This window comes from Coregonus clupeaformis, chromosome 23 (genome assembly GCF_020615455.1).
Source record: "Coregonus clupeaformis isolate EN_2021a chromosome 23, ASM2061545v1, whole genome shotgun sequence".
Taxonomy (NCBI): Eukaryota; Metazoa; Chordata; class Actinopteri; order Salmoniformes; family Salmonidae; genus Coregonus; species Coregonus clupeaformis.
In genome coordinates, this window is record NC_059214.1 from 15,964,458 (window position 1) to 15,985,790 (window position 21,333).

Genomic DNA, 21,333 nt, shown 5'->3' on the forward strand with positions numbered 1-21,333 from the left:
CCTTCCTGTCATGTGGGTGGTTGTGTTTCACAAACTAACTGACATTCATCTCAAGCAGTGAGTCACCCACATAGAGAACACACCCATGACAGTGAGTTGAGGGTTTCATAGGAGCTGCAGCACCTTGATATTTGTGAGTAGCATCCTTACTGCTGTATTTAAGATGTATGTTTGTTGATTCATGTATTTTTTTAAGGTTACTAGGTGCAATAACCTTTTTATCAAGCCCACTTTATAACTGTTTTATTACTAAATGTAACTAATGGGACGTTCTATCTTTAGGAAAAGATGTAGCATACAAATTATAGTTTTTAATGTGTTAAACTAGAGTTGATCAAAGTAAAAATAATGTCATATTGTGGCATATCAGATCAAAGATTTAGGTTGAGGATTTACAATTATCAGCCTATAAGGATTTACATAAAATCAATCAATCAAATGTATTTATAAAGCCCTTTTTACATCAGCAGATGTCACAAAGTGCTATACAGAAACCCAGCCTAAAACCCCAAACAGCAAGCAATGTAGATGTAGATACACGGTGGCTAGAAAAAACTCCCTAGAAAGGCAGGAACCTAGGAAGAAACCTAGAGAGGAACCGGGCTCTGAGGGGTGTAAAAGAAGTAACCATTACACTTGAGCCATATACTGTATGATTATTCCATATACTACAGCATATATTTGGCTCTTTCTATAAACTAGGGTACAAGTGAGAATTTCCTATGCTGGACAACTTGTTACAGCTGTTGATAAGTCATTGATAATAATCTGCCAATTGTGTTAATGTCATTACATTAAGATATAAGGGGGAATCATAGCTATATTCAATAATATTCACAAATTGATTTAAAACCTGTTTAACCTCTTAAGGATCTGACCCTTTTTTTTCCAATTTTCGCCTAAAATGACATACCCAAATCTAACTGCCTGTAGCTCAGGACCTGAAGCAAGGATATGCATATTCTTGATACCATTTGGAAGGAAACACTTTTTTGTGGAAATGTAAAATTAATGTAGGAGAATATATAACACATTAGATCTGGTAAAAGATAATACAAACAAAAAACATGCATTTTCTATTTTTATTTTTTTCATCATCTTTGAAATGCAAGAGAAAGGCCACAATATAATATTGCAGTTTAGGCGCAATGTCGATTTTGGCCAGTGTGTGTGCAAAGTTTCAGATTGATCCAGTGAAGCATTACAATACTGGACTATTTTGTATCAAGTCTGCCCAAATGTGCCGAATTGGTCAATTGATACATTTTCAAGTACATAACTATAGAGAACATACAACATTTATATGGTAATACAAAATGTAAGTTTAAACACTCCCAGGAATGTCATACATGATGGAACATTAGCTTATACACTAACTTTCACACATCTAGATGGCCGGGCAGGGTGGGTGTGGCGCCAGAGACAGCAGGGGTTCAAACTGTAGAACCCAGTTGCTACATTTGAATATACACATTTATTTTATCAAACAAAACTATGCTACATTTTATCTCTGGGACCCTTAGGATGACAAATCAGAGCAAAATTACTGAATGTAAGTACATTATTTAACTTCAAAGGTGAATGTATCAAACCAGTTGCGGTGATACGTTTTTTGTTGTTGTGCACTCTCCTCAAACAATAGCATGGTATTTTTTCACTGTAATAGCTACTGTAAATTGGACAGTGCATTTAGATTAACATGAATTGAAGCTTTCTGCCCATATAAGACATGTCTATGTCCAGGAAAGTTTGCTGTTACTTACAACAGTCATGCTAATCACATTAGCGCACATTAGCTCAACCATCCCGTATATGGGACACCAATCCCATAGAGGTTTATCCTTTATCATGGTTGTTGTCTTGATGGATTTGTCCAAAATCGTGTGACATAAAACATGACTTTTCTTTCGTTGCATTTATGGCAGTGTAAGTTGTCATTATATCATATATTAACCATTAATCCGTTAAATTAGACATTGAACTTGAACCCTGTAAGAATCCTGGATCTAGATGTTGGACAGTTTTTTATATAGAGATCTCAGAAATGCAGTGTAACTACATAACATTTAGTGTCTTCTTATATTACGGTGTGAAAACAGTTTTCATGGGCACACAAATCCAAAATAATAAATGCGATTGCAAAATCGAATACCTCTAACCGAAAGATACTTAAAACCTACATCGATACTGTCGTTAACGTGGTACTTCAATAATTATGCATAATACTTATTTTTTTGTGAGGGATGTGGCCACTTTCACGGCACAACAATTGAAGGGTGTTGCGCTGCTCTGTTGCGGTAAAACCACATGAGGTTATTATGAGGACGCCATATATGCAACCAACATAAGGTTTAGTCCGGTAATGGGTGGGGGAGGGGCTTCTACATTAGGCCCTATATGTACAATTATATAAATTATACAATTGTAAGTAATTTAATTTGACTTGCTAATGTCTGTATGAACCCTGCTTAAAGGATTATACTCCTAGGCCTATGTTATTGTATAGGTGGAGTTATGGGTCAATTGGCATATATTCACTTTTATTCCTCTAAGTATGTGGAACTTCATGAAAAACCTTTTTATTTTTTGTTTCAAACCATTTTTAAATGTTTAGCCCAATGTCACACATTGGCCTCATTATTTATAGAATGACCCATTTACAGCTAACGTTGGCCCAGATTACAGTATGTAGTAGCAATGTTTAACTGTCATATGAGATCATTTGGTTGATTTATCAATATACACACTACAAGTCAAAACTTTTGGACACACCTACTCATTCAAGGGTTTTTCTTTATTTTTACTATTTTTTACATTGTAGAATAATATTGAAGACATCAAAACTATGAAATAACACATATGGAATCATGTAGTAACCAAAAAAGGTGTTAAACAAATCAAAATATATTTTATATTTGAGATTCTTCAAATAGCCATCCTTTGCCTTGATGACAGTTTTGCACACCCTTGGCATTCTCTCAACCAGCTTCATGAGGTAGTCACCTGGAATACATTTCAATTATCAGGTGTGCCTTCTTAAAAATTAATTTGTGGAATTTCTTATACAGACAATAACTCTATTTGGTAAAAGACCAAGTCCATATTATGGCAAGAACAGCTCAAATAAGCAAAGAGAAACGACAGTCCATCATTACTTTAAGACATGAAGGTCAGTCAATACAGAACATTTCAAGAACTTTGTGCAGTGCAGTGATGAAACTGGCTCTCATGAGGACCGCCACAGGAATGGAAGACCCAGAGTTACCTCTGCTGCAGAGGATGAGTTCATTAGATTTGCAAGACATCCTAACATTGTAACTCTAATGCCAGTGTCTTTGTTTGGAGGAACAGAAAAAAAAGACTAAGCAAAGATAAACAGACTCTCGATGCATTAGAAAATAATATAAAATATCATAAAATGAAAGTAGCTATCCAATTGCATCACAAACGAAAGCTACAGTGAGGGAAAAAAGTATTTGATCCCCTGCTGATTTTGTACGTTTTCCCACTGACAAAGACATGATCAGTCTATAATTTTAATGGTAGGTTTATTTGAACAGTGAGAGACAGAATAACAACAAAACAATCCAGAAAAACGCATGTCAAAAATGTTATGAATTGATTTGCATTTTAATGAGGGAAATAAGTGTTTGACCCCTCTGCAAAACATGACTTAGTACTTGGTGGCAAAACCCTTGTTGGCAATCACAGTGGTCAGACGTTTCTTGTAGTTGGCCACCAGGTTTGCACACATCTCAGGAGTGATTTTGTCCCACTCCTCTTTGCAGATCTTCTCCAAGTCATTAAGGTTTCGAGGCTGACGTTTGGCAACTCGAACCTTCAGCTCCCTCCACAGATTTTCTATGGGATTAAGGTCTGGAGACTGGCTAGGCCACTCCAGGACCTTAATGTGCTTCTTCTTGAGCCACTCCTCTGTTGCCTTGGCCGTGTGTTTTGGGTCATTGTCATGCTGGAATACCCATCCACGACCCATTTTCAATGCCCTGGCTGAGGGAAGGAGGTTCTCACCCAAGATTTGACGGTACATGGCCCCGTCCATCGTCCCTTTGATGCGGTGAAGTTGTCCTGTCCCCATAGCAGAAAAACACCCCCAAAGCAAAAATATTTCCACCTCCATGTTTGAGGGTGGGGATGGTGTTCTTGGGGTCATAGGCAGCATTCCTCCTCCTCCAAACACGGCGAGTTGAGTTGATGCCAAAGAGCTCCATTTTGGTCTCATCTGACCACAAAACTTTCACCCAGTTCTCCTCTGAATCATTCAGATGTTCATTGGCAAACTTCAGACGGGCCTGTATATGTGCTTTCTTGAGCAGGGGGACCTTGCGGGCGCTGCAGGATTTCAGTCCTTCACGGCGTAGTGCGTTACCAATTGTTTTCTTGGTGACTATGGTCCCAGCTGCCTTGAGATCATTGACAAGATCCTCCCAAGTATTTCTGGGCTGATTCCTCACCGTTCTCATGATCATTGCAACTCCACGAGGTGAGATCTTGCATGGAGCCCCAGGCCGAGGGAGATTGACATTTATTTTGTGTTTCTTACATTTGCGAATAATCGCACCAACTGTTGTCACCTTCTCACCAAGCTGCTTGGCGATGGTCTTGTATCCCATTCCAGCCTTGTGTAGGTCTACAATCTTGTCCCTGACATCCTTGGAGAGCTCTTTGGTCTTGGCCATGGTGGAGAGTTTGGAATCTGATTGATTGATTGCTTCTGTGGACAGGTGTCTTTTATACAGGTAACAAACTGAGATTAGGAGCACTCCCTTTAAGAGTGTGCTCTTAATCTCAGCTCGTTACCTGTATAAAAGACACCTTGGAGCCATAAATCTTTCTGATTGAGAGGGGGTCAAATACTTATTTCCCTCATTAAAATGCAAATCAATTTATAACATTTTTGACATGCGTTTTTCTGGATTTTTTTGTTGTTATTCTGTCTCTCACTGTTCAAATAAACCTACCATTAAAATTATAGACTGATCATTTCTTTGTCAGTGGGCAAACGTACAAAATCAGCAGGGGATCAAATACTTTTTTCCCTCACTGTAAATGCCTGTTTTATCAGGCTATTGTTGGTTTCTCTATAGCCTACAGTTGAGCATTTAATGTTTCTAATATTAACCCATTTAGTTGACTCATATTTGTGGCGGATTGCTAACCAGTTACTTAATGATAGTGAGTCAAAATATCATGATTGCTCATGCCTTATAAGGAGAGGAGTGAGTTGCTTAAGTACTGCTAGCTAACTAACTAACACCCACCATCTGAGATTGTTCTGAAATCATTTTGGTAGTTACGATTAGCATTCCTGAAACATTATTTTGTTGAAATATAATTAAGTTAATTTATTGGACCCATATTGGCCATTTTAATTTATAGGATTCAGATAATATTCAATAGATGCAGTACCCAACATCCGATTTGGACCAAACTTCTTCCTACCTATGAGTAAGACATGAGGAATCTAAAACGAATGGTCAAAAGTCACCCACAGACCCTCCACACCCCATGCCAATCCCAACCCAACAACCATTATACAGTATCAGTTCTCTATGTTTGACAAGTAGTATGAAGCTGTGGCTTGGAGTATTGCTTCTCTATACTATGTAATGTATTCCCTGTGAATCTGGTGATTTTTTTCCCCTGTTCAGAGACATTAGTCATAGAAGTCGCTTCCATTATTTACCATAACGTACCAGGTTCTGACCACTAGATGCCACTGTTCCTGCTATACCACCACACTCTGTTATCTATTTTGCTGGTCTCTTGTGTTTGTTAAATAGATCACAACATTTCCTTTACAACTTTGGGTACAAAACCAATAGGTTTGACTCATTATTCAGTTTTGTTCTCTAGTGTACTATAATTCATCTAATACCTTTGGAATATAGCCCTTGTAATGTAAGGATTTGATAATTTTGAAAAAGTCCATTCTTGAACATCGTGTGAGACATTCTTACTAATCTGCTAGAGAACCAGTTCAGATTTAAATATCACTTTTGTATGACTGAAGCCTTTAGTGAGAGGTCTAATGCTTTCATATTTAATCATTTCTGCCCTCTGAATTCATATTCATTATATAAATAGGCCCGTTTAATTTTGACAAGATTTCTGTTGCTCAGACAGAGTTTTGTACAGTGGCCATATAATGTGCATCAGATTGTAATGGTGTAAGAGTGCTTACAGTGTATGTTAATCTATAGCACATGTATCTTTTACTGGTACTTGAATGGTAAAATATAGATCACTGGATATCTAAAAGGTGTGCCTGTAATAGTATTTGACATGGTCAAGATTGATGGACTGATAAATGGCTGTTCCCACTTTCTGTCACCAGGAAATGTATCAGTGTGTGTCTCTCCTACTCCTGCTGATGGGCAGAGGTGGTAAGTTTTTACAGTCATCAAATCACCTCTTGATATTGAAAAGTCTCACAATTATAATATGAGCGTCATCCTGTGTGTGTTTCCCCTAGTGCTCTCCCAGAAAGTGGAAGTATGTTCCAAAACAGTGATCAACTCCTGCAGCGACTGCATCAGATCAGGAGCGTACTGCGTGTGGTGCAAACAACTGGTGAGGAGTGCAATACTGTATGTGTGGTAGTAGTGCTAAAACGAAAATGATGAGAGCAAAGTGGAGGCACAAATGCTAACACCTTTTTGAGGTCCCATGTGTGAATAAAAGCTGTGTGGGTACACTAGGTGCCAGTGGTGGAAAAAGTACCCAATTGTCATACTTGAGTAAAAGTAAAGATACAGTACCTTAATAGAAAATGACTCAAGCCAAAGTGAAAGTCACTCAGTAAAATACTACTTGAGTAAAAGTCTAAAGGTATTTGGTTTAAAATATACTTATGTATCAAAAGTAAATGTAATTACTAAAATATAGTATAAAAAGTAAAAGTATAAATCATTTCAAATGTCTTATGTTAAGCAAACCAGAATGCACCGTTTTATAATTTAAAAAAAATAAATAATGGATAGCCAGGGGCTATCTCCAACACTCAGACATCATTTACAAATCAAACATTTGTTTTTAGTGAGTCCGCCAGATAAGAGGCAGTAAGGATGACCCGGGATGTTCTCTTGATAAGTGTGTGAATTGGACCATTTTCCCATCCTGCTAAGCATTCAACATGTAATGAGTACTTTTGGGTGTCAGAGAAAATGTATGGAGTAAAAAGTACAATATTTTCTTTAGGAATGTAGTGAAGTAAAAGCAAAAGTTGTTGACAATATTAATAGTAAAGTACAGATACCCCAAAAAACTACTTAAGTAGTACTTTAAAGTATTTTTACTTAAGAACTTTATACCGCTGCTAGGTGCTAACATTATGCATTTGGCTGTCTATGTAAAGCAGTGTATGCAAACAGGGCTGAGAATATGCATGAAAGTGTTAAGGTAAAGTATGTGGGTTGGAGTGCTAGGATATGCATGTGCAGACCCCATTTTATTTCCATTGTTTGAATAATATTCACTTACATCTAAATGTACAACTGTGCACAAGGTCAGTCAACTGCAACAACGTTTACAGCGACTGGGCAACTGAAGAAATATTACAATTTGGAGTTGCTTGATAGTTTGTTGATAGTCTAATAGAGCATCTACAGATATGGTTGACACACTTATTTTAAGTCCAGAGTTTATATCTGTCCCATTCCCAGAACTTCACCAAACCAGGGCAGCAAGAAGCAGCTCGCTGTGACACCTTGGCTCAGCTATTAGAGAAGGGCTGCATGGAAAGAGACATCATCAACCCCCAGAATATCCTTAGTGTGTCTAAGAACACCGCCCTGTCCACCAGTACATTTGCCAAGGAGGAACCCACCCAGCTGCGTCCTCAGGAGGTCAATCTGAAGCTCAGACCAGGTGGGTGTTCTCAAAATGGCCAAATTGGGTTCTTCTTCTTCTGTGGGTTTCAACGGTGGTTGGCTTCCAATGTTAGTGGTGCATTACCGCCCAAACTGGGTTCTAAGATGGCTGCCATGTTTTGAAAATGGATAAAATCATGTAGTTGGATAAAGGACCAAAAGCCTGTTTTAGTATGGGCAGCGTCATTAATGACTTTCGCCATTTTGAAGTAGTCAACTGGGTGGGACATCCTATGGGTTAAGGAAGGATCACAGAATTATATCCAGGTCACCAGCAGGGATCTGCCAATTAATTAAACTCCTCAACAATCCTTCCATAACTGCATGCGTCAGTAAATAACCAACCTTGGCTTTACGCCCTCTATCCAACTCTATGGCTGGAACATATTAAAAGTAGCCCTAAGTAATCAAACACAATGAAATTATCTTAAAATAGCAAATTTATAACCTCAATTTCATCATATCACGTTATCATCATGTGCTTTTGGCTTGATATTTTTATATTTTTTAGTTTTCATCTTGATTTTGCTTTGTTCAGGGCTGCCTCGGACGTTCAAGCTGGACTTTCAGAGAGTGGAGGGCTATCCTGTTGATCTCTATTACCTGATGGATCTCTCCTACTCCATGGAGGATGATCTGAGGAGCATCAAGTCTCTGGGAAACGAGCTCTTTAAAGCTCTGCAAGGCATCACAAAACAAGGGCGAATAGGTGATATATCTTAGATCAGATCAAATTGTTCAAATATTATTAGATTATTTTATTTGCCTTTGGTTTAGCCTGCCTTGGGTGCCAGGTGGGTGAGGTTTGCCCTTTTGGGACGTTTCTATTAGATCCATTCCAACAGCAGAGCTAAAGTATTTCAAATGATTTCAAATAGTATTTGAACCCAGGTCTGTCTCAGCCTCAATTCCTACTTAATTCCTAGTCTATCTTTGAGTGTCCATGAATCTAATTTTTTATAACCTTTATCTTTTGCTGCAGGCTTCGGCTCTTTTGTAGACAAGACTGTCCTGCCTTTCACTAACACCAACCCAGAGAAGCTGAAGAAGCCATGCGCCGACAAGGAGCAGTTCTGTCAACCTGCCTTTGGCTACAGGCATGTTCTTAGCATGACAGGGAACGAAGCTGACTTTAAGAGGGAGGTAGACAAGCAACGCATCTCTGGGAACTTGGACTCCCCTGAAGGGACGCTGGACGCCATCATGCAGGCTGCAGTCTGTGGGGTAAGAGTAGTCTAATCCCACAGGGCAAAAATAAGTTGAACCAACGTTCTACCAACATACTGACATTGAACATCAATAGAATGTTTGGTAAATCTATTGTCAAAGCAGCATTGTGTATCATAGATAAGTACATACTGTAGATAGATAGGCAGATGGGGAAGTAGTTCACTTCTATAACACCAATCTCTTTTTGCTGTCTTTAGACACAAGACTACCACACACATCATAGGCTGAACGTAGCAGTGTATGACGCTTGCAGGCGGAAACATTAGATAAAGTGACTCACACTTCCTCTGTGATGCTCTGCCAGTGTAGTACAAAAAAAACTCCAATGTGTGATGTCGACTTTTTCGCATCTTTTCCATCCATTTTACATGAAGCCTCAAATTGTTTTCCACAGGACAGGATTGGCTGGAGGAATAGCAGCACCCGGCTAATCGTCCTGACCACCGATGATGGCTTCCACATGGCAGGGGATGGCAAGCTGGCTGGCATACTGGAGCCCAATGATGAGAGATGTTACATGGACAACCAACTGTACAGCAAGAGCAATTACATGGTATGTGATGGTGACATAGGATACATTCAGATCAATATGATTGGTCCTCACCAAAACTTTGATATAATGTACTGTATATGAAAAATACCATAAGAGAATATGAGAAATATGTAATGAATACAACAGCATGACTGGACTGAACTAAAGCCTGTATATTCCATCCCCTTTGGCCCTAAACAATTGCATTATTGAGGTTGTACAAGTTAAGTGTCTCTGTATGTAGGACTACCCATCTGTTGGTCAAGTGGCTTCACAGTTAGAGAAGAACAACATTCAGCCAATCTTTGCTGTGACAAAGAATATGGAGAATGTATACAGGGTAAGTGGACTCATTCTCTCTTTCTTCCTCTGTTTTTCTATTGTTATAAACGTCAACATATCTAATGCAGGCACTTATTAATACTCCCACATAATAATGAAGAGTATCTTAAATAACTTTCACAGTGCACCTGAACCTCCCCCCCTTTAGCACTGACTGCTGATAAATACTTTGTTGAGGGAAAATGTACTTGATACGTTTGTGATGTGTTGTTGTCTCACCTAACTATCTTAAGATGAATGCACTAATTGTACTGTAAGTCACTCTGGATAAGTGTGTCTGCTAAATTACTAAAGTGTAAATGTAAATGTATAATCAACACTTTTTTCCAGGAACTCAGTAGAATGATCCCCAAGTCTGAGGTGGGAGTACTGTCTGAGGACTCCAAAAATGTTGTTGAATTGATCGAAGCTGCCTACAATGTAAGATATTTACAATATTTTCTTATTAATTTAATGAATCACTTTTTAAAAAGATGGTACTCCAATAATTGATATTGTAATTATGTGTTTAATGTGTGGAACCTTACTTGAGTTAATCATAAACCTCTAGTATCTCTAGGAGTCTCTAGTGCTGGTGATTTAGCATTGGTGTTAACTCTGAGACTGTTTTGTGTCTGACACAGAGGCTCTCCTCCAAAGTAACGGTGACTCATGATGCTCTCCCTGACAATGTGAGAGTCACTTACACTCCACTCTGTCCTGGAGGGGGACCCGCAGGGGACAAGGGGGTCTGTGACAACGTTAAAGTAGGACAGATGGTAAGAGCTCAGAAGTATCTATCACATACCAAAAAATAATATGGTAACACTTGATAATAACTGAAGTATTAATCAACTATTGATAAAACAGGAATGTGTATTTCATTATTTGTAAACATTTATATACATTTATTGTAATTATAAGCAATATAATTAACATAATGGCTAATTAGTGACCTTTATTATAAAGTGTTATACTTTGGTATTTGGTATGTTATTAGGATCCCCATTAGCTTTTGCAAAAGCAGCAGCTACTCTTCCTGGGGTCCACACAAAACATGAAACATGACATAATACAGAACATGAAAAGACAAGAACAGCTCAAGGACAGAACTATATCAATTTTAAAATGGCACACGTAGCCTACATATCAATACATACACAAAAACTACCTAGGTCAAATAGGGGAGAGGCGTTGTGCTGTGAAGTGTTGCTTTATCTGTTTTTTGAAACCAGGTTTGCTGTTCATTTGGGCAATATGAGATGGAACGGAGTTCCATGCAATAATGGCTCTATATAATACTGTAGGCCTTCTTGAATTTGTTCTGGAATTGGGGACTGTGAAAAGAACCCTGGTTCAACAGCCACACCATTCATTACCAGATTCAGCTGAGGTCTAGAACTTAGGGAATTATTTATACCAAATACAATTCTCTTAGTTTTAGAGATGTTCAGGACCAGTTTATTACTGGCCACCCATTCCAAAACAGACTGCAACTCTTTGTTAAGGGTTTCAGTGACTTCATTAGCTGGTTGCTGATGCATATATGGTTCAATCATCAGCATATATGGACACACATGCTTTGTTTAATGCAGGGCTGCCCAACCCTCTTCCTGGAGATATACTGTCCTGTAGGTTTTCAGTCCAACCCTAATTTAGCATATCTGATTCAGCTAGGTAAGGTCTTGTTGAGCAGCTAATAAGTAGAATCAGGTGTGTTAAATTAGGGTTGGACTGAAAACCCACAGGAAGGTAGATCTCCAAGAAGAGGGTTGGGAAGGCCTGGTTTAATGCATGTGGCAGGTCATTGGTCAAAATAGAAAAGAGTAGAGGGCCTAGAGAGCTGCCCTGTGGTACACCATACTTTACATGTTTGACATTAGAGAAGTTTCTAATTGTGGGATGTTTCAGATATTTTTTTTATAACCCAACCCTGATTTGTACTTCTCCACAATTTTGTCCCTGACCTGTTTGGAGAGCTCCTTGGTCTTCATGGTGCCGCTTGCTTTGTGGTGCCCCTTGCTTAGTGGTGTTGCAGACTCTGGGGCCTTTCAGAACACGTGTATATATACTGAGATCATGTGACACTTAGATTGCACACAGGTGGACTTTATTTAACTAATTATGTGACTTCTGAAGGTAATTGGTTGCACCAGATCTTATTTAGGGGCTTCACAGCAAAGGGGGTGAATACATATGTACGCACCACTTTTCCATTATTTATTTTTTTGAATTTTTTGAATCAAGTAATTTTTTTCATTTCACTTCACCAATTTGGACTATTTTGTGTATGTCCATTACATGAAAAATCCATTTAAATTACAGGGTGTAATGCAACAAAATAGGAAAAACCCCAAGGGGGATGAATACTTTTGCAAGGCACTGTAGATAGTTCTGAATCTACGATATGGCAGAGGTTGAAAAGCCATAACACATACAGTACCAGTCAAAAGTTTGGACACAACTACTCATTCAAGGGTTTTTCTTTATTTGTACTATTTTCTACATTGTAGAATAATAGTGAAGACATCAAAACTATGAAATCACAGATATGGAATCATGCAGTAACCAAAAAAGTGTTAAACAAATCAAAATATATTTTATATTTGAGATTCTTCAAATAACCACCCTTTTCCTTGATGACAGTTTTGCACACTCTTGGCATTCTCTCAACCAGCTTCATGAGGTAGTCACCTGGAAATAATTTCAATTAACAGGTGTGCCTTGTTAAAAGTTAATTTGCGTTTGAGCCAATCAGTTGTGTTGTTACAAGGTAGGGGTGGTATACAGAAGATAAACCTATTTGGTAAAAGACCAACTCCATATTATAGCAAGAACAGCTCAAACAAGCAAAGAGAAACGACAGTCCATCATCACTTTAAGACTTTGAAAGTTTCTTCATGTGCAGTCGCAAAAACCATCAAGCGCTATGATGAAACTGGCTCTCATGAGAACTGCCACTGCATGAATCAGGCCTTCATGGTCGAATTGCTGCAAAGAAACCACAACTAAAGGACGCCAATAAGAAGAAGAGACATGCTTGGGCCAAGAAACATGAGCAACGTCAGCCTCGAAAACTTAATGACTTGGAGAAGATCTGCAAAGAGGAGTGGGACAAAATCCCTCCTGAGATTTGTGCAAACCTGGTGGCCAACTACAAGAAACGTCTGACCTCTGTGATTGCCAACAAGGGTTTTGCCACCAAGTACTAAGTCATGTTTTAGGGGTCAAATACTTATTTCCCTCATTAAAATGCGAATCAATATATAACATTTTTGACATGCGTTTTTCTGGACTTTGTTGTTGTTATTCTGTCTCTCACTGTTCAAATAAACCTACCATTAAAATTATAGACTGATCATTTCTTTGTCAGTGAGAAAACGTACAAAATCAGCAGGGGATCAAATACTTTTTTCCCTCACTGTACATTAGACCGGTGGAAATCTGTCCTTTGGCCTGATGGGTCCAAATTTGAGATTTTTGGTTCCAACCGCCGTGTCTTTGTGAGATGCAGAGTAGGTGAACGGATGATCTCCGCATGTGTGGTTACCACCGTGAAGCATGGAGGAGGTGGTGTGATGGTGTGGGGGTGCTTTGCTGGTGACACTGTCAGTGATTTATTTAGAATTCAAGGCACACTTAACCAGCATGGCTACCACAGCATTCTGCAGCGATACGCCATCCCACCTGGTTTGCGCTTAGTGGGACTATAATTTGTTTTTCAACAGGACAATGACCCAAAACACACCTCCAGGCTGTGTAATAGCTATTTAACTAAGGAGAATGATGGAGTGCTGCATCAGTTGACCTGGCCTCCACAATCACCCAACCTCAACCCAATTGAGATGGTTTGGGATGAGTTGCAGAGTGAAGGAAAAGCAGCGAACAAGTGCTCAGCATATGTGGGAACTCCTTCAAGACTGTTGGAAAAGCATTCCTCATGTAGCTGGTTGAGAGAATGCCAAGAGTGTGCAAAGCTGTCATCAAGGCAAAGGGTGGCTCCTTTGAAGAATCTCAAATATAAAATATATTTTGATTCGTTTAACACTTTTTGGTTACTACATGATTCCATATGTGTTATTTCGTAGTTTTGATGTCTTCACTATTACTCTACAATGTAGAAAATAGTAAAAATATAGAAAAACCCTTGAGTGAGTAGCTGTGTCCAAACCTTTGACTGGAACTGTTCGTTTTTTCAACAACAGGTTATGGTCAATAATATCAAAGGCTGCTCTGAAATCTAATAGTACAGCTCTAACAATCTTCTTATTATCCATTTCTTTCAAATTATCAGTCATTTGTGTCAGTGCAGTACATGTTGAGTGCCCTTCTCTATAAGCATGCTGAATGTTTGTTGTTACAACCAATAAATGCCGCTTTATCAGTCTTGGGTAGCGGAATTACTTTGGCTTCCATCCAGGCCTGAGGACCTGTAAACTCAGATTAAAGATATGACACATAGGAGTGGCTATAGTCAGCTACCATCCTCAGTAGCTTTCCATTTAAGTTGTCAATGCCAGGATGTTTGTCATTATTGATCGATAACAATACTTTTTCCACCTCTCCCACACTAACTTTACAAAATTCAAACTTGCAATGCTTTCAATTATTAGTTTTCTTATGCATGAATACGATGGCTCACTGTTAGTTGTTGGCATTTCCTGCCTAAGTTTTCCCAATTTGCCAATGAAGTAATCATTTAAATAATTGGCAACATCAAATGGTTTTGTGATGAATAAGCCATCTGATTCGATGAAATGTGTCTTTCTGCCCATCATTTCATTTGAAGTACTTCAAAGTTTTCTTCCATCATAATTATATAATTGATCTTGGCTTCATAATACAGTTTCTTCTTATTTTTGTTGCGTTTAGTCACATAGAAAAGTAATCCAGTCATAGAAAAGTAATCCAGTCAGATGTGCAGCCAGACTTATTAGCCACTCCTTTTGCCCCATCTCTTTCAACCATACAGTTTTTCAATTCCTCATCAATCCATGGAGCCTTAACAGTTATAACAGTCAGTTTCTTAACAGGTGCATGTTTATCAATCATTGGAAGAAGCAAGTTCATAAATTCTAGATGCTACTTATTAATCACATTAAACCAACAAATATTTTTAACATCATCCATATAAGAGTCACAACAAAATCTTTTGTATGATCTCTTATACAATATTATTTTACACTCTTATACACTATTTTAGGCCCATGATAATACATAGCAACAAACATTATCCAAACAGATACCACAAATGTACTCATTGCATCTCTTGAATTCCTCTCAGGTGTCTTTCAACGTAACAGTGACGGCAGATGAATGTATAGATGGAGAGCTGTCTTTTCTGATTGGCCCATTGGGTATAAAAGACAAGCTGAAGGTGAACTTGTCGACTCGCTGCGAGTGTGATTGTGATGACCCCCAGGAGGACAATCACCCATACTGCAACGGGAAGGGCAAAGTCAACTGTGGCATGTGCAGGTAAGGCAGGCATTGGCTGGGATATAAAACAAATAGCATGTGCTTTTGTTTTCACTATATTTTCCAACTTATGTTGATATAGTCAATATTGAATCCAATATATGTTGCATGATTTACCCTCCATCCCCCTGGAACTGCATTGAGTCACCTGAAAAAAAACAAGGGACTTCTGAGAAACATGGATTGATATGAACCATCTATTCCATTCTATTTTCTATACTGTATTTCTATTCTCTATATTCAGGGGGGGGGGGAAGGAGACACAGTGGTGGGGGGTGGTACATGTAAATTATGTGGTACATGTAAATTATTCACAAGCAATCAGTACAGTAGGCTATTTCCTCCCAACTCTGTGCAGTTGCAAAGCCGGCTTCGTGGGCCAGAAGTGTGAGTGCTCCATTGGGGAGAAGGATGAGAGCTCTCTGAGGGCGGCATGCCGGAAGGACAACGGCACGGAGTGCGAAGGACGAGGGGACTGTGTGTGTGGCATATGCCAGTGCTATGCCCTACAAGGCGGCAGCACCTACTACGGCACGCACTGCGAGTGTGAAAACGAGAGCTGCGAGAAGTTCCAGAACAAACTGTGTGGAGGTGCAGTCTGATAAAACATTTGACAATATCCATTTATAAATAGATAATACATACAGTAACATTGGAAATATAGATGAAAACATATATGCATGTACTGTATAACAATATAATGAACACCTGCCATCTGTTAATGACAGTCTCATTATGAATTGGGGTACACACTTGAATTATTAAAACACCACAAAGAGGAGTGTTTTACAAACATAATCTACAAATTCTGACGTAAAATAACTTCTCTGTGTTGAAGGGAACGGGAAATGCCGTTGTAAAAATTGCGAATGCAACCCTGATTACGAAGGCACCGCCTGCCAATGCAAGAAGTCGGACGAGCAGTGTCGCACACCAGGCGGGAGTGTGTGCAGCGGCAGGGGCACATGCCAGTGTAACCAGTGCAAGTGTATCGAGGGCTACCAGCGGCCCTACTGTCTGACCTGCCCCGCCTGCTTGACCCCCTGTATAACCAAGGGGTAAGATGGCCTGGGCCCACCTTTTTCACTCACTCAACCACTGACTTCACTGGCCCCTTGGGGTAATGTTGTTGGAGCCATCGTGTACGTATTGAAATGCATCACAATCACAGGACAAACAAAGATGGTTACCATTGACCATACAGGATGACTGGGAGAATAGAATGTAGGACTGCGAAATATAATTTCTGCGTGTTGCCATCTTACTCAAAACGAGGGGTTTTGGAACCAAAGCATGCGTTGAAGTCCTTAAAGGAGAAAACAAAATGTTGAGCAAGGAAGTTTTTCACTCTCTACCTCGTTCTTCTATTTTCAGGAAATGCATCGAGTGTCTGGGCTTTCAGACAGGCCCGTTCAGTAAGAACTGCTCCCAGACCTGTAAGAGTATTAATGAATTTGAGATGGTGGAAACATTGCCACCTGGTAAGCCTTGTGACGTGAGGGATGTGGAGAACTGCCGGGTGTTCTTTACCATTAAACAGTTGGATGGAGAGGACAACTACTCCGCCCAGATACTAAAGACCAGAGGTAAGAGACTTATGTCTTGTGCAACTAAAAACTATGCCCATGTTACCTTCATTGCCCACAGAAAACAGAAATGTCTGCTGGGGTTTTAATTGACTGACCACGTTGTTTGATGTGCATCAAGATACTACTAAACAAAACATGCCATAGCCACCAAGACCGCCTAAAAATGTGTGATTGTTCATGTCTGTCATAATTGTGTTAGAGTGTCCCGAGTTGCCAAACATCTACGCCATCATTGGAGGCTCCATTGTGGTAGTGGCCATGATCGGCTTTCTGATCCTGCTCCTCATCAAAGGCTTAATCCACATGAATGACCTGAAGGAGTTCCGCAAGTTTGAGAATGAAAAAAAGAAATCCAAGTGGGCAAAGGTGAGTGACATTTGATACTTTATAGTGTTAGATTCAAAAACGTACTGACGACTAGTAAAGCTCAAACCAAGTTTATTCACACAGCTGCATAAGACAAAGACATGTTTACACAAGCACTGGTATTTAAACCTTCCTCCTATGCTGAGTCTCCTCCTTACACATCTTGTCAGCCAATACATCTTTGATGCTAGACAGGACTTCAGTGATGCCTGTTCCTTCTCACTTCATGGGACCTGACCTGACCTCAGCCCCCATCCCTCACTAATCCACAGCTATCCACCCTTATCAGTGACTACAACCATGTGATTGTCTTTTCACCTATCTTAGAAACATTCTAAGCCCCTGGCTCTTATCCAACCTCCATTGACCCCACCATATGCATTCCTTCTACATATAACCCTTAACTTCGGTGTATCAAGTATTTCAAATTACAACCCAACATCTGAAACCAGACTGTGGCCCTTCTCCTCTCCATAGGATACCTAATATCTAACAATAACATGTTCTGACAGAATGTAAACTTTCTGCATTCCCCTCTCTCCCTCTGTATCATGAATAAGGATATTTCACATGTTCAAGTTTAGAAGTCAGAACCCATCAATAGAAATCATCATTTTGGCCCAGATTCCGAGCCAAGTTAAGTGCGCGTAAATGTGTATTCTGACCTTGAACTTAAGCATGAGAATAGCATGCTATTCACCCACTATTAGTTTGAAGCTCTAATAAATTAAGGTGTGGCGGAGGTGTGTCTACAGACACGCCATATTCTGACCTTGAATTTATTCCTGAATAATTCCACCACCTTGACGCGCGAGGAAATCATGAATAAGATCTAGCGAACCTACCGGTTCCAAGTGGAAAAAGCATTTGCTTCATTTTTTTCTGATAGAAATAGCACCATTCTCCATGGACTGAGATTTACTTACTTGATAAGAGCTAGGTAAATTAGTAATCCATTTGGAGAAGGGGATTGTAAATACACATAGTAATTGTTTATCAACATGACATGAATAGCACATTGAAATAGGATATAAATTGCAGTGCCGTTATTCAGAATTCTAATTGTGTGCCTTTATAATTTGTGTAGATGAAATTTGGAGACCCAAGCTATAGGCTTCTGTAGGGTTGAACCTGCCGAGTTGATGTATGCCAGTGTTTCCCAAACTCGATCCTGGGTACACCAAGGGGTGCATGTTTTTGTTGTTGCCCTAGCACTAGACAGCTGATTCAAATAATCAAAGCTTGATGATTACATGATTATTTGAATCAGCTGTGTAGTGCTATTGTCACGCCCTGGCTCTGGGGACACTGTTATGTTGAGCCAGGGTGTGTAGATCTATGTTCCCTATTTCTATGTTGGCCTGAGTGACTCCCAATCAGAGGCAACGAGTGTCAGCTGTTTGCTGGTTGTCTCTGATTGGGAGCCATATTTAAACTGTCGGTTTTTCCTTTGTTTTTGTGGGTTCTTGTTTCAAGTTGGTTGTGTTTGACCGTGTACTGTCACGTTACCGTCTTTGTTGTTTTGATCGCGTTTCGCTCATTAAAGAGTATGTTTGCCTGCAACGCTGCGCCTTGGTCCTCATCTGTTCCCGACGATAGTGACAGCTATGGCAAAAAACAAAATGTGCACCCTTAAGGGTCCCAAGGACCGAGTTTGGGAAACGTTGATGTATGTGCTTTAGAATGTTTTGATTATATGCCCAGGCTTTCTTCCATTTTATTTTACAATTTGAATCATGTTAAATATTTGCCACAATCGGGAGCCACTGTCAGTAATACCCACATACATTTATGTTTGCATCATTCCATTCTGTTTACCTTTCTTTCCCCTCTCATGTCCTGTTTCTGAGGGTCGCTAGCATTAGTGGATCATATTTGGCTAACGTTGTGCAATAATTTAGGACATGTAGCCTATTTGAATCATTATGGAACTCAGACCACAGGTAGCAGGTTAAACCTGGAGCCTGGTGCACGGTTCACCACGACTGGACCATTGTAATACAGTTCCATGATTAGTGAGAATTAGGGTAGATTTATAGGATTATTGTTCAACCCCTATTGTTTTCTTGTATTTTTACCCCTTTTTAGCGATATCCAATTGGTAGTTACAGTCTTGTCCCATCGCTGCAACTCCCGTATGGACTCGGGAGAGGCAAAGGTCGAGAGCCATGCGTCCTCTGAAACACTACCCCGCCAAGCCGCACTGCTTCTTGACACACTGCTCGCTTAACCCGGAAGCCAGCCGCACCAATGTGTCGGACGAAACACCGTACAGCTGACGACCGAAGTCAGCGTGCATGCGCCCAGCCGCCACAAGGAGTCACTAGAGCGCGATGGGACAAGGACATCCCAGCCGGCCAAACCCTTCCCTAACCCGGACAACATTGGGCCAATTGTTTGCCGCCTCATGGGTGTCCCGGTCACGGCTGGCTGGGACACAGCCCAGGATTGAACCTGGATCTGTAGTGACGCCTCTGGCACTGCGATGTAGTGCCTTAGACCGCTGCGCCACTCGGGAGGCCCCGTTCAACTCCTATTTTACACTTTTTTCCACATTCCAATATTTAATGGATTGAACTTGAATATGACAAGGAGGAATCAAACCCCTGTAGTGTTTCGTGCGTAAATGCTCTCCAAAGTTTTACATACTTTTTTTTACATACATATATACTTTCCTAACCCAAAAATGTGCCTAAATAATCTACAAGATCAGATAATTCTACCAGCTGGTGCTGAAACGGAGATGAATATGCATAGATGGCTTTCTTTCATTGATCCCTATATTCTGAACCCGCTCTCTCAATGTATTATATTGAGTCTGTCGACGAAATTCTAATTAAAGGTGCACCATATTTAAAGGGATGGCTTAAGATAAATGTACTGAAAACCCCATTGAATGAAAACATATCTGTTGGCAGCAAGTGGAATGGTTGAATAAAATGTATTCTGAGTGTGCAAAGTAGCCACACCTGCAGAGCGCATTACTTGACTAAATATTGAGAAGTGCGTAGGAAGGTATGCGAAGGAAAGGCATACATTCTTATGTCGGTATCTGTCCCTTTGAGAAGAGATAGAGCAGCACAGCAGTGGTCTCCAGAACCCGGGGAGCCTTGTTTGTAAAACGCTTTTTCAAGATTTGATCAGTAACTGTGCGTAAGTCGAAATCCAGCCAGTGTTGTGATTTGCCATAAATGTATGGCTGGCAAAGACAGCAGCTATTTAAAACAAGACACCACATTTATCACTCCAGATGTCTGAGTTCCATACGTTACTGATTTTTCATAATATGTCATTTACTGTACCTCTCAATAGGGAGAGAATCCACTATTCAACAGTGCGACCACCACCGTGGCTAACCCTACCTTCACTGGAGAATAAGATCAGCGACATCAGTCAGCCCAGACAATAAGTTGGATTCATATGCATGTACATTTATTGTTTCTTTTTTTATGTGCATTTTCTGGAGATTTGTACATCCATTTATACATTGGTGTATAAATAGTATTTTTTATGTGTTCCTGAGTCTGAACTCAGGAATGATCATGCACTGATTGGAAAAAACTGCTGCAATGTTGCTACAGAGTCATTCCACCTAAAAAAAACACAATAAAGAGGATTTCGACACCCACAATCTCAGATTGTTCTGAAATCGTTTCTGTTGTTAGAAACAAATAAGATTAGCATTCCTGCAACATTATTTTGTTGGAATATAATTTGATCTCTGAGAAAGTAAGCTAATTGATTGCACTAAATTGGCCATTTTAATTTATAGGATTCATATAATATTCAATAATTATAGTACCTAACATCCGATTTGGACTAAACCTTTTTTCTAACAATGGGTAAGACATGAGAAATCAAAAGAAGTGGTCAAAAGCAATCCACGGACACCCCACACCAATCCCACCCCAACAACGAGTAAATAGTG

General features: G+C 39.7%; 1 protein-coding gene across 1 annotated transcript; it reads left to right on the forward strand.

Moving 5' to 3' along the window:
* The first annotated feature begins 39 nt into the window (after positions 1–39).
* Positions 40–21,036, forward strand: LOC121536651 (integrin beta-2). Its single transcript, XM_041844064.2, has 16 exons — positions 40–133; positions 6,356–6,404; positions 6,494–6,591; positions 7,683–7,887; positions 8,428–8,598; positions 8,872–9,113; positions 9,514–9,672; positions 9,896–9,991; positions 10,324–10,413; positions 10,617–10,751; positions 15,257–15,450; positions 15,809–16,041; positions 16,289–16,508; positions 16,825–17,036; positions 17,239–17,405; positions 20,718–21,036. The coding sequence occupies exons 2-16, from the start codon at positions 6,359–6,361 to the stop codon at positions 20,781–20,783; spliced, it is 2,334 nt and encodes a 777-aa protein (XP_041699998.1). The 5' UTR covers positions 40–133; positions 6,356–6,358; the 3' UTR covers positions 20,784–21,036.
* Positions 21,037–21,333: the final 297 nt, after the last annotated feature.